This window comes from Mesocricetus auratus, unplaced genomic scaffold (genome assembly GCF_017639785.1).
Source record: "Mesocricetus auratus isolate SY011 unplaced genomic scaffold, BCM_Maur_2.0 Super-Scaffold_4256, whole genome shotgun sequence".
Classification (NCBI taxonomy): domain Eukaryota; kingdom Metazoa; phylum Chordata; class Mammalia; order Rodentia; family Cricetidae; genus Mesocricetus; species Mesocricetus auratus.
The window spans coordinates 41,235,722-41,249,310 of record NW_024429182.1 but is presented as its reverse complement, the minus strand read 5'-3'; the positions used below and the strand labels follow the sequence as shown (position 1 = coordinate 41,249,310).

Sequence of the window (13,589 nt, the reverse complement as noted above, 5' to 3'; positions counted from 1 at the left end):
TTCCTTCTAACTGCTAATTATTCTGTAAGGATGCTACAAGAAATGTAAAACTAGCTTTAGGAGTAGAGCTGCTGACACACTAAAGGGATCTAGACACATCTTTATGATGTGAGGCTTCAAACATTCAAAGATGTTTGAGGCTTCTGGCTCTGCATCCTAGCCATCTCTGCTGCTGTCTGAAGAAAGGCTAGGAGAGAAAAAAGGTCGACGCTTTGTTGTCCATGTCAGACTTCAGACTGAGCATCAAGACTTTATCTTCAACAGTATGAATGGCATTCCTTTCTGTGAAGATACTTTATAGCAATTAACTGCATGCTTATTTTATATCAAGGCTTCACTAGACACCGGAAGGCACAAAGCTGTTCCAGATTTTGCCCATAGTGTTCTTGCTAAGACAATTGGAGATTAAGTTAGCCACACTGATTAATCCTGAGAGAAAAGCTGTGGTCAGAGTGATGGGTGGTAGCCAAGAAGTGGTAGATACTTGGATATCCTAACTTCTTGTCACAAGCCTTCCCTAAGATTGTGACAGCAACTCTGAGCAGGGAAGGAAGAGAGAGAACTGCCCAGGCACTTGGGCAGGGAAACCTCACATGCCCAGGATGGCAGGGGTGGGGGCAAAGATGCTGGGCATGTAATGTGCTGAAGGCAGCTTAGGCTAACTGAGGCAGTAGTTGAGCATGGATTTGGGGTTGATGATGACCGAGAGATGTGCGCAGCCAGAATATGGCAGCTCTTATGGTCCATGTCCCAGTCTTTGGCTTTAAACATAAACAATGGTGACCAGAATACCATTCTGAAAGACTCACTTTGAGTCTGGTGTAGAAAAGTGTCTTTTGTATATCTTTATATGTAAACAGTTTATAAGTGTCCACTTAACTGGAGCCCTTGGGAAATTATTGAAGCTTTCTTAACCAGCTGCCTCACACAGAAGGAAACGACAACAATTTAGAAACACTTCTTGCACATTACAGTGCTCCCTGAAATAGCTATTGAATGCGGAGAAGCTCTGAAAGCCTCCCATAATCATCGGCTGTTGAATTGATGATCTGCAAGCTGCCGAAACTTCCAGATGCAACTGTGAAATGACTGCCAATCTTTAGTGTGCTAAGAATCACTGGAGGGCTTCTTCAAAGTGCAGATAACCAGGACCCTCTCCCAGGGATTCAGTTCCAGTATGTCAGAATCCATGCTTGAAGTAAACATCCCCTGTGAACACTCATGTCATGAGCCCGTGGAATAGGCTCTGAGAAACAACACCTCGGAGGCTCAGATTTGCGGGGAGGAGGGAAACTTTCAAAATCGACAAGTAAATTCTGTATTCTCTCTGAATTGGTCCTATTTCCTGAGTGTTGAGTAGGTTCTTTCAGGTGACAAAGACATTTCCATGTCTACAGAGGGAGACATGTATATGCTCCTTCTATTATATGATGGGGGACAAGTTGAGAGTCCTTGATGACATACAGGCATTACATAGAGAGAATAATGGATGCAGGCTTTGGAATCAGGCTGTCTGTGCTGAGATCCTAGTGCTGCCAAACATACTCAGTCATGGCCAAGTCGCTTAACTCAGCTTCCTTCTTAGCCAGATGTTGTGTTAGGGTTTCTATTGCTGTGATAAAACACTATGACCAAAAAAATCTTGGGGAGGATGGGGTTTATTTCAGTTTACAGCTTATTAGTCCATCACAGAGGGAAGCCAGGTCAGAAACTCAAGTCAGAAACCTGGAGACAGAGGCTGAAGCAGAAGCCATGGAGAAGTGCTGCTCACTGGTTTGTTCCTCACGGCTTACTCAGCCCACTTTATGCTACCATCCAAGACCACCCACTCCTTGTCAGATTGGCCCACCCACGTCAATCATCAATCAAGAAAATGTTCCACAGGCTTGATCACAGGCCAATCTTGTGAAGACATTTTCTCAATTGAGGTTCCCTCTTCCAAAATGACTCTAGTCTGTGTCAAGCTGACATAAAAACTAGCCAGCACAGATGGTGACTATAACATTTCCTGCTTTAGAGGGAGGCTGGGAGGATTTAATGAGTCAATACACATGGTTTTAGAGTGCTGCCTGCCGTCTGCTGACGACACACATGATGGCTATTGTATTAGTTACTTTCTAGTCATTGCAACCAAAATACCAGAGAATGATGTCATGTGCAGGACTTTTATTTTGGGTCACAGTTTCAGAAGTGTCAGTTTATCATGGCACTGAGGAAGTCGTGGGATAGAGGGAATTTTGTCAAGGCAGGCAGCTAGCAGTGTGTGTGTGTGTGTGTGTGTGTGTGTGTGTGTGAGTGTGTGTGTGTGTGTGCACGTGCTTTACTTCATTTTGACTAGACCCTTAGCCCCTGGACACTTTATTCTTTGCAGTTTCCCTGTGATGATTCAAATGAATGGCCCCTAAAGGCTCAGAAATTTGAACACTTAGTCTCTACTTGGTAGAACTGTTTGGGGAAGGATCAGGAGGTGTGGTCTTGTTGGAAGAGGTGTGTCACTGGGGGTGGACTTTACGGTTTCAAAAGACCATGCCGGGGCCCTGCTTCTTTCTTCGCCTCCAACTTTTGGATACAGATGTAAACTCTCAGCTGCTGCTCCAGAGTCATGCCTGCCTATCTGCTGCCAGACTAACTTCGTGCCTTGAGGGTCATGGATTTACTCTCTGAAACTGTAAGCAAGCCCCAGTCAAATGCTTCCTTTTACATGTTGCCTTGGTCCCAGAGTCTGTTAGTAGCAATAGAAAAGTAACTAAGACATCCCCAGCACATTCAGGATTTCTCCCTCAGTTAGTCCTCTCTCGAAGTGCCCTCTCAGACATAGTGTGGTGATTCTCGATCCAGTCAAGCAGACAATGAAAGGTAAGCTGTGATGCTTCCAGTTCCAGCCGTCATTTCCTTCAAGAAGTAGAAGGGGAAGGGCCATGCTCTTCAGTCATAGGATGCCAACAGCAGCAGCAGAGACCCAATGTAGTCTTTGGCTAGGCACCCAAATCTGAGTCTGAGCACATTATATGCTATTTCATGGGAAAATTAGCCACTTGCTTTTATTGCAATGAGTGTGCAAAATCACGATTATTTCTCATTTTCTTCTGGCAATAAATTTGTTCTTTGACTGATTGTAGACTGGAGCCTAGTGCCATGGTTTTTCCAGCCTTTGCTACTTCTCTTATGGGTGGATCATTTGGGAAATTGAAAACATAAGAGCAGGACTGAACTCTTGACGGCTTCTCATTTGACTAGAGGTAGAGAACTGTATGTCTGGTTTTGGCCTCTTTCTGATAAAAATTCACATCTCCGCAGAGCCTGGCTTATTCACTTCTGTCTCTTGTGTGGGACTTAAGTCCGTTTTCTATTGTTTGTCTGTAGAATGGGCTGAGTAGCTAACAGGCACTGTCAGCAGAAGACACCGAGAAAGCGAGAGAGCTTTGTCAAACTCTCCGAAGGGGCTGGCTGAGACAGCCCATCAGCTGTGGGAATGGCAGTGCTGGGGTATCACCTCTCTGCAGATGCGATAGGCCAGGAGGCTGTGCAGAGACAATGACAAGCACTTGGCAGCGCCCAGAAGGGCCCATTCGAGGAAGCAGCAGGCAGTCGCTTATTGCTCATTAATATTATGTACTGCAGCTGGGGACCCCCATTTCAAAGGGAGCTCAGAGCAGCCTCAGCAGCAGTTAATGGTTCAACAACTTTTTAAACAGCTGGGGAGGTGATCCAGAAGCACTTGGAGATGGAGGGGGCAGTCAATTTGAAATCATCATGAAATTCCTTCACATCCAAATAATCCCCATCGCAGAATTAGACAGAAGATCTATAAAAGGGCATCTCACATTCCTTTTTTTATGGCAAGTGTTTCTTACAAGAAGGAAGCTGTGGCTTATGTCTACAGTGGTCTACAAGAAGAGAAAGCCGCTAGCTGACGAGAGATAACAATCCTACGCTTCTCTCCAGAGAGAGGTTTTATGAGAGAATTCACATTTTTAGAAGTGGTACATTTGATGTTGGGAAAATGGGACAAGCAGAGGGTAAAACTCTCCATCAGGAAGTTGTCCATCCTGACACAGGAAGCCAGCAATGGTTGGATCAAAGCAGCAGAGGGAGAGGCTGAACACTTGCATTTCACCTGTCCAGGTTCAAATTTCTTTTTTGATTTTTGTGTAACCAGACTTAGGCATTTGGATTAAAATAATATTGAGCTTGAGAATCCTTTCCACATCATAAACTCTTCCCTCTTCTCCTCTGCCTATTCATGACATCCATGTTGTGGCGCATCTTCCTTCCACCTGGCCATCAGGGTGACTTTAGAAGTAGGCATTTGTATCAGTTGGGACTGGCATTTGGAATCAGACTGATAGCCTCAAGGTACTTTTTAAACACAGCCAAGACAAGGAACTCAAGGAGCTCAGTGTTACTTCCTCATGAGGATGAGGACCAGGAAGCAAAGCATTGGTATTCAGACAGAGAGAAAGAGAAAGAGGGAGGAGGGAAGGGGAGAGAGAGAGAGAGAGAGAGAGAGAGAGAGAGAGAGAGAGAGAGAGAGAGAGAGAGAGAGAGAGAGAGAGAGAGAGAAATTAAATACCTCAAGATGAATAAATGTAATGTGAAAAATCTTAAGGCTTCCCAATTCCAGCATTTCCATGAGTGGGAACTGCTTTTTTTTTCTTTCTTAACTTTAGCTTCCATCATACCTTTCTACAGCTTCATCTCATTTCACTTTTTAGCTCAGCTAAACTTGCCTCGGATTACTGGTAACTACAGAACCCCAATGAATACACCAACCTGTAACTTGAGGAGTGAAGAGTAACCTACTGATGCTTTACAGATGCTTGATCTGATGGACAGTCCTTGGAATTTTGTGGCTCTGGCCTTACAGTGTGTGCTGGTTCATTGTAAACAGCTACAATACACTGACAGAGTCTGGGCTCTTCCAGGAGTTCCCGGAAGAAGCTGCCATGCATTGTTCCCCATGCTCTCCTGGCTCCTGTATTTATAACAAATGCAGGTAGAAGTGGCAAACTATCCCAGGAGAGAGCTGTGTTCTGTGAATATAGATTCGAAATGTAAAACTTGGGGACTCTGTTAAGGTGTTTTAATGTAATTCTGCCTGTTCTTGCATTATTCTGCTATGTATTTACAGCTGTGTAGAAGCCTGAGGGGAGCTTTGGAGATGCTCCAGATGTGGTTTCACAGGCATGTCCCATTGTGATATTCACTGAGCAATACAAGACATTTAGAAAAAAAGTACAGACATTTAAAACTACATAGCAAATTCTTTGCCAGATGGAAAAGAGAATAGTGAGACTGAGGACACAAGTCACATCTGGGCAGGGCTATTTTATTTTCTAATACTAATGACTACTTATTTTAGGTGAACTTGACCCTTATTCTCTAGTTACCCAACTAGGAAGTCTCAGACCACACTAAAATTACATGCTTGGAAAGAACACACACACACACACACACACACACACACACACACACACACACACCAGCCTCAAAATTCCATTATTAACCAGAGTGGTGTTATGTTTCTGATCCCATGGAGAATGCAAGGAAAAACAGCATGAACAGCTTTCTAGTTTCCCTGGCTCCTTTGGTATTTACTGTGTGGACTCTGGGGTGAATGGTTGTTTTCTACGTTCATTTCACAGTGGTGTTGCTGATACCTGGTCCTTATGAAAGGATACATCAGCTGAGAGTGACCAGAAATGATACAAGATTTCCAACACTAACATGTAAAGCAGGGTTCAGACTTGGATCTTTGAAGAGGGTATCTATTTCTGAGTTTATGGAACGTTTAGGAGTAGGAATCCACAAACTAATTGTTTAATTGCTGGTAGTCTCTTAGGTTTAAATTCTGACTCTTTTGCTCACATACCCGTCCATTCTGGGTGAGGTACATAATCACTTGAGTTTTCAATATTCTCTCTCAAAAAGTAAGATAGTAAGAGTATTACTTTGAAAACTCAAAGTCAACTATCTGAACTTATCAGTACAGTGTTGTACACAACAGAATCTCAGCCACTCTGAATTATTCGTTCTCTTGACCACACATGTGATTTTTGATCACTAGTGGTGATGCTTTTTATGCATGTCATGTGATATTATATCTCATATACACCTGCATTGCATATTTGATCTGTAACAAGCATTTGTGAAAAAAAACCACCGTGACTTAGGAACACTTCTTCCATGTGAGAATTTCTTGTACAGTGTAAAGTGGTGGCTGTGATGTTGTATGAATATGAGGCATGGCCTCCTGCAAACTTAGGGCTTCATACTGTAGTGTCTCACTTGGAAGGGGAGAGTAATGCTCAGATCTCTCACCCAGGTAAGAGATTATGTTCATACACAGAAAAGCAAATGACAGGCTGTGTCTCAGGTGTATAGAAGACATGGATTTCCCTTATATCTGAACTTCAGAGTCTAAATCAGCAATGTCCAATAGAAACATAATAGAGAATGTAACGGTCTTGTACTTCTCATTACAACTTAGGATAAGAACACAACTCCAGACATTTCTATTTGCAGAATTGCTAGGAAAAAAATAAATATATAACTAAGGATATGTGATGATTTTAATGACCCAGGAAGCAGAGAGGAGGGACTGAATTCGGAAGCCCTATGTCAGATGTGCCTCCAGCTGTTGGCCAGACCCAGAGGCCTCATTAGGGGAAGAGTGGGAAATGGACTTGAGGACAAGACTGAGTGAGACACCCAGTTTTGGGCTTTGTCCTTGACTGTGTATATACTTTCACAGCGTGCTCTACCTTGGACTGGTCCCTCCTTCTTCTTTGCCTCCACCCCTATGGTCAGAGTAACAAGAAGGGAAGATTTAGTGATTTATGATGAAGGAGGATGACAGGCAAGAGATCTGAAGTGAGCATTCTTCACAGTTCAGAATTTACTACTGATCTTCCATTTACTCAGCAGTCCTGCTGTCCTCAACTGGATCCTGAACCTCATAGATCCTTACCTAGGAAGCAAACCTACCACATCTCCCCTAATGAGCCAGGTCAATGTTTGCCACATCAGGAGCTGGAACTGCCCCGCAGAGATGATGGAGAGAGAGGCTGGCCTCTGGACATGCATCATCAACACTGCACGTTTGTAAGCTTTGGTCACAAAGATCACCCCGCATGGTTATGACACACAGTGCCAATTTGAATCAGCAAGATGGGACAAAACTATCCTTTTCTGTTCCCCATTACAACGAAAAATATCTAAGGAGTCCTTAAAATAACCACCCAAGACTGAGCAGTGGAGGGCAAAGAGAATGTCTGGAAGAATCTTTGTTTTTTTTTTTTTTTTCTTTTGGACATCAAAGGAGGCTATACTGAAGGGAACTTAAAGACCAGGCAATCCAGCCTACTCATTTTCCAGACAAGAAAAGTGAAGCCCAGAAACAGATGGGCTGCCTCCTCTAGTCATATGGGGCTTAAAAATATATATGTCTATTTATTTTTTCATGAGCTTTCATCAAAGTGACCAGTGTTATCTCATTTCCTGCCTTCTCAAATTCAGGATCCTACCCAATCTAACTATTATTTATAGCATGAACAAGCCTTCTACTTTCCTACCTTCATACTGTCCCATCACGTGGAACCCCACTCTCCACTTTCCCCATCATCCACTTCTGTCTTGTGAAACGTTTCCATCCTTTAGTGATGATTCCAAACATATTATTTTTTAATACAGACATTTCCCTACTGAATTAAAATTCCCCCTGTCTACCTCAATCCTATCCCAAACACAACAGCTTACATGAAGGTAAATACCTTTATGGACTAGATGGAATATTTATAAATTATGTAACTTAGTCCTTGAAATACCCTCAAGACACTGGTGACACTTTCAGCCTGTTATACAGGAGTTTGAACCCTTGTTTGGGGTTTTTAGCTAACATAGCTCTATAGCTGTGATAATTTATTAAAAATATGGCACATATTAATATGCTTATAAGAAGAGGAAGATCTATTCTCTAACTTTTTTTTTGCCTCAAATATCCTTTCAAATGGAAAAAGCTGATTAATATAAAGACACTGAAGCTTCCTAGTTAATGGATACCAAACCCCTAAATTTTCAAATCCTCACTAAATTGAAGTTTGGCTCAAAGTATAAAGTATTGCTGCCTAAACTTTAATTTCAAGGTTTGTTGAAAGTATGTCGGGGTCTGTTCTTTCAGGATGAAGTTCAACAACAGTACAGATACTGTGCCCTTATCTCGCCATCGTCTGCAGCTATTCACAGTAAAACAGGCAAGTGGTATAAACATTTTCTTTTTTCAAATTCTAACAGCGGCTGACTGGTGCCCCATCCCATCCTATGAAGAAGACTTAACCTAAGCCTTGTCCTTGAATACAACATTTAGGATTTGTATGGCTCTTCTTAGAAATAGCTTTAGATTTTTCCATGGGTTATATGAAGAATAAATGTTGAAAATGACCATTGTTATTTAAGAAGTGACCATGAAAGAATAAGAAAAGTTTCTATAAAGATGGGAAGAGTCTACAGTGGGGTGGAGTGGTCTTTCTCTTGGGATTAATGAAAATTTTTCCTTTGGGGGAGTTCTGTTGGAGGTGTTCATTTTCCATGGATCTTAAATGCTCCTCGGTTGTGCATATATTAAATGCCTATTCACAAGCGTATGGTGTTGTTGGGAGGTGGTGAGTCCTTTAACAAATGCAGCATAGAGAAAGAAAGGTAACTGAAGACATGACCTTCTGGGGGATATTGGGAGTCTTCTCTCTTCTTGTCTTGTTCTTTGAATCTGGTTACCATGAGGTGAGCAACCTGGCTCCACCACATGTTCCTGCAATGGTATTCTGTCTCTCCATAGGCCATAAAATTACAATGAAATGAACACGGACTGACACCTCTGAAACCATGAGTCAAAACAAACCATTCCTTCTTATAAGTTGTTACTATCAGATCTTTGGTCATACAGACAGCAAGCTGACTTGCACACTGTCCTAAATGCTGATAATACCTGTGTCCTCAAAATGTTTAGGCAATAAGAAACTTGATGAATCCACTCCTGCTCCATGGTACTTGATAATGGATCTGAAACTCAGGCAATTGAAGTTTTGTATCTGAATCCAAAGTGGACAAGTGAGAATCTATTCTTCATTGTGTTTTGGTCTTTTCACATTAGCAAGTAGCATCTAATTCATGTGATGGCTATTAAAAAGAATGGTCCAAACAAGAACTCAGCATTTACACACGAGCTCTGGGAGCTAACACATCATTATCTGGCTCCAGAGAATGTTGCACAAGAAATAATCTTTTCCTAGAGTTTTCCCAGTATCCAATCTTCTAAAAATATCTCTTAATTAAAAAGAATAGAATTATGTGTTTTTCTTTCACTAATGCTGAAGAAAGCATGTTTAAGTACCAATATTGTAATTGTTTTCTTGCCATCAAATATATTACATTTGTCAATTTTAAAAGTTCAAATCACGACCAAGAGACTAGGATGGAGAAACTAGAGTAAGCATATAAGCACAAACATTTTACCTTCCTACAGAAACAATATATGAAATCATTATGCATCTGTACAGAAACAATAAATTCTAATCCTTCTTGTGTGGATGTTGAGAGCAGGATTTTTAGGCAAACAGACAACCTTCCTAAGAAGAATAGGAAGAATTTTTGTTTGACTCTGTTTTAAGACCCTAACATTAGGAAGTAAATGTAGAGACTGAAACTTTTGGTAGGTCCAAAATACAAGCAAGAAAGTTTCTGGAGAGAAAAGAGAGGATAACAGGTGGAGGAGATACGGTCAAGGTATATTATATATTTTCATGAAAATGTCCTTATGAAACCTAGTGCTATGTACCATGAATAATGCACCAAGACAAAAGTAAACTCTCTACATTAATTCACTGGATATACTTATTCCTACAAGCCAGTAAGCAATTACAGACTTATATGAAGATATTCAGTTGCTGCCTTTTTTGTCCAAAGAGGCTAACAGTAGGTTCAAGCTGTATTCTTGACTGGATAAAAACTGAGGTACAGAGAGCAAACAACTTGCCCTTAGGAAAAGTGTTGAAGGGAACTATCATTGTAAAGTGCTATGGAAAAGTTTTTCCTGATGGTATGTTAATTTTAATAAACTTTATCATAATGAAGAAACATTTTTAACTTAAGGAGGGTTTTTTTATATAGCAGTTCTCAGTAAAACCTGATGATGTCTCCAAATAGTCTTTTCCTTCCTCCTTTTTAAAATAAGAGAACTCCAAGGACAGAGTGGGAAGGCTTAATGATAAAAATATAAAGAGTAGAATTCCTATTATCTTTAAGAATAAGTTGAATTCCCCAGTTTCTTACCTTTTGAAAATTTTAATTCTTAAGAAACTAGAGATACATTAAAATTTAAAATAATGTTGTTCCTCTAAAAAGTTCTAGTACTTGAGAAATCAGTTTAAGGTTTAAAATAATGCTGAATGTCAATCAATGACAATTACTTCTTCCTTCTATGGTCATTTTACTTTGGTAAACAGCTTTTCTCAGTACTTCTCTATTGTGTAACAGTTTCCTTGGAGATTGAAACATTCCACCTGGAAGGGAAGCTCCTTAAGCAGGAAGGTATACAACTCAAAAGTTCCTGGAAGTTCCTGAAACTGACCAGATTCCCTAGACCTCTCTCTGCTAGAGTAAGCAAACAAAGCTGAGACTCCTTCTGAGACTGGCAGAGCTAAGCCACAAAGACTTTCAGAAGATCCAGGCTGCAAAGAAGACCCAGAGACCAGAACACCTTCCCCGGGAGAAGCAGAAACCAGCCAAGCTGCCTGGATGAAGTTTAGACCAGAGTTACTTGGAAAGGACACTCCCCAACCTGTTGAGTTGTCTGCAGGTTGAGCAGTGTGCTCTAGCTTTCCAACTTTTTGTGAGCTGTTAGGGTGGGCCTGGATAATGCAGCTGCTTTTGAGTCCTTTCTCTTCCTATAATTACATTCTTGTAAGTGACCCCGTAAAACTCATTGGTTCACCAAGTTGGACTTTGGTAGTATCTGTGGTCTGTCGTGGGTTTTCTACTTGAGGTAAATAGACACGTGTGTTGCATCTCCACAAGAAAAGTTGGCACACAAAAAGACATGGGTAAGGTATGTCAGCATGTTGAAATAACACCAGTTATTTCAGACATATATGAAAACATCAGAGTGGAAGGGAAAGGACTGTGGTGAAACATCTGAGAGGTCACCAGACAGCATCTGGCAGAGCCTGACTCATCGATGAGTAGTGGCTTGTTACTTCTTCACATGGCAACCCACTCCTGTGTTCAGAAAGTCACACACAGCATTCGAAGCATCTTCCTAATTTTGAATAAATATCTTAGTGATCTTAATTTGGCACAGACCTGACTACTGAAGGGGGTACAGCCTGCTCTTTCCTCACTGATGAATTTGAAGGCTTCATTCCCAGGTTCAATTGTCTGTTCATCTGATGACATTGACATACCTGTGGGTCATTTGTTTTGTCTCCCTGGGACTTGGACTCTGATCTGTCAATATGTCCTTACTCCAGGAAAGCAATCTTCCCCAGCCAGGCATGGTACTATACAACCACAACCTTAGCATTTGGGAAGCTGAGGCATGGAGTAAGAAGGGGGGGAGGTCATGAGTTCAAGGTCATTCTGGGGGTACATAGCCAGGCCCTCTCTGACAAGCAACCAGCTAAAGCCCAAAACAACTCCTCAAACAAAGCTTCTTTTTCCTCAGGGTCTTACAATGTACTGATCTCCCTTTGAAAGAGCACACGTTTTCATTTATACTCTGCTGAGTTCTCCTTGCTCATGTAGAGCTCCTTTGGGTACAGCGGGCCTGTGACCTGAGGACTTACCTTTGCCAGGGTCTCGTCATCCAGGTGATTCTTCTGAATCACATGTTGAAGTGCAAAATAAATTTTTTCCTGAAGCTTCTGGACTTTTCTTGGTTCTATCAGCCAGGCTCGGTCTGACAAGGGGAAAAAAGTCAAAGAGTAAGAAAAGGGCACACATGCTTTGCTTGCTTCCCATGCATGTATGAACACTGAGTTTAGGGCCCATCTCACCCAGTCGTAAGTTGCTTTTGAAGATAGGTAATTATTTATATAAAACAAAAATAGGCTATAAGCAATAATGCCATGAAGCCAGCTACAAAGTGATGCCATTTGGGTCAAAGTCCTTCTTTGCCTAGTGCTGGTAACTGTTTCAGCATTTTTCTCCTCCAGAAAGATGCTTACATTTTCTTTCAAAGCAGAAAAACTGATTTGAAACCATATAGGAAGACTGTTAGCAGCTACAACTCATTTTCTTAGCTTGAGTTATTCCTTTACCAAGTATAAAGCTTATATTTACTATGATTCACAGAGCACATACATCAATTTCAGAAACGAACTTCTGAGTCTGATTTTCCTGTCCCGAATTAGGTGATAAGTAGGTTAATCCCCCATTTCTCCTTCCCTAGCTCTTTCCACATCCATTTTCCTAGCATTCTCTCTTTCCATTCCTTCCTTCCTTTCTGCTTAGAAGCTTTATACATCATGGTGACAAAGTGTAGTCAGCCTAGTATCATTGCCTCAGTTTGCTCAAGAGACTTTGGGAGTCTCCAAACACTGAACAAATACTCATGGAAAAGCACTTGGCCAAGATCTTCCTGAACACAGTTCAGGTCGGGTGAGAAACTTGATTCTGTAATCCTAGACAGGGCAAGGACAAGTCAAGCCAAGAGTTAAGCAAGCCATTACGTAAGTGAGCACAAAGGACTTCAGTGACAATTGTCAATCAGAATAAATCGAGTTCCCCATGTCCTTCCTTAAGCTATTTGGGAGTAAATAGACAGTAGCTATTCAGTCAAAAGGCTGGGGAAGAGTGGGGTGTGACCCAAGAGGACACAGATCTATCTTCCATTTACTCTAAGCCTGGCCCTATGCCAGGATGACTAGCAGTGTATTTGATAGTGCAAAGCCTTGGAGTGTGGGTCTGCTACCAAGGCTGGAAGATTCCCCACTGGGCAGAGAAAGTAAGGCAAATAGAATGCTTCCAAACTCTTCAGAGCATAAGGACAGCATCTGGAGTCTTCAAAAAGGCTAAAGAGTTCAGTTGATTTCTAACTCATGGAGATCAACCTAGTCTTCTGGAATGGTCATTTCCATTGCTCTGTCAAACTGAAGATGACATGTCCTCAGCATTTGCTGCTAAGGGTTCTCTGAGTTCCACAAACATGCCCAAAGAGGAAGGGAGTTTTTGTAAGGCTCTTCCTTTGGGTAAGAAGGAAACAGGGGGGCTGTCTTCTGCATCCATAGAAGTCATCTTCCATGGAACAGAGCTCAGAGCAGAAAATCAAATGCAGTGAGAGAACATGAGAGGACAGGATCTTGTATGTAGTTTCTATTAGAGAAGGGACTTTTGTCACTTTCCCTATCTGTGTTTATGCTCTTGGGTCTTTCAGTTTTTGATGAAAAGGGTCAAATAGAAACCAGAAGCAATTTTTTAAAGACTTGATTGGTCTATCAGTGAACATATTGTGAGTAAGATAGCCTCTGGATAGGAAAGTACAGAGGCATCTATTTGCGACCGTAGCTTGAATGACATGTCAAAGATATGATAGAATT

At 41.5% G+C, this 13,589-nt stretch overlaps 1 protein-coding gene across 1 annotated transcript in view; it reads right to left on the bottom strand.

Annotated features, from left to right (window-relative positions):
* Window positions 1–13,589, bottom strand: part of Rorb (RAR related orphan receptor B) — a 180,932-nt gene that overhangs the window by 8,916 nt on the left and 158,427 nt on the right. Inside the window, exon 9 of the mRNA XM_005063775.4 lies at window positions 11,838–11,950. Coding sequence (XP_005063832.1) covers window positions 11,838–11,950 — 113 coding nt within the window. The remainder of the gene's footprint in view (window positions 1–11,837; window positions 11,951–13,589) is intronic.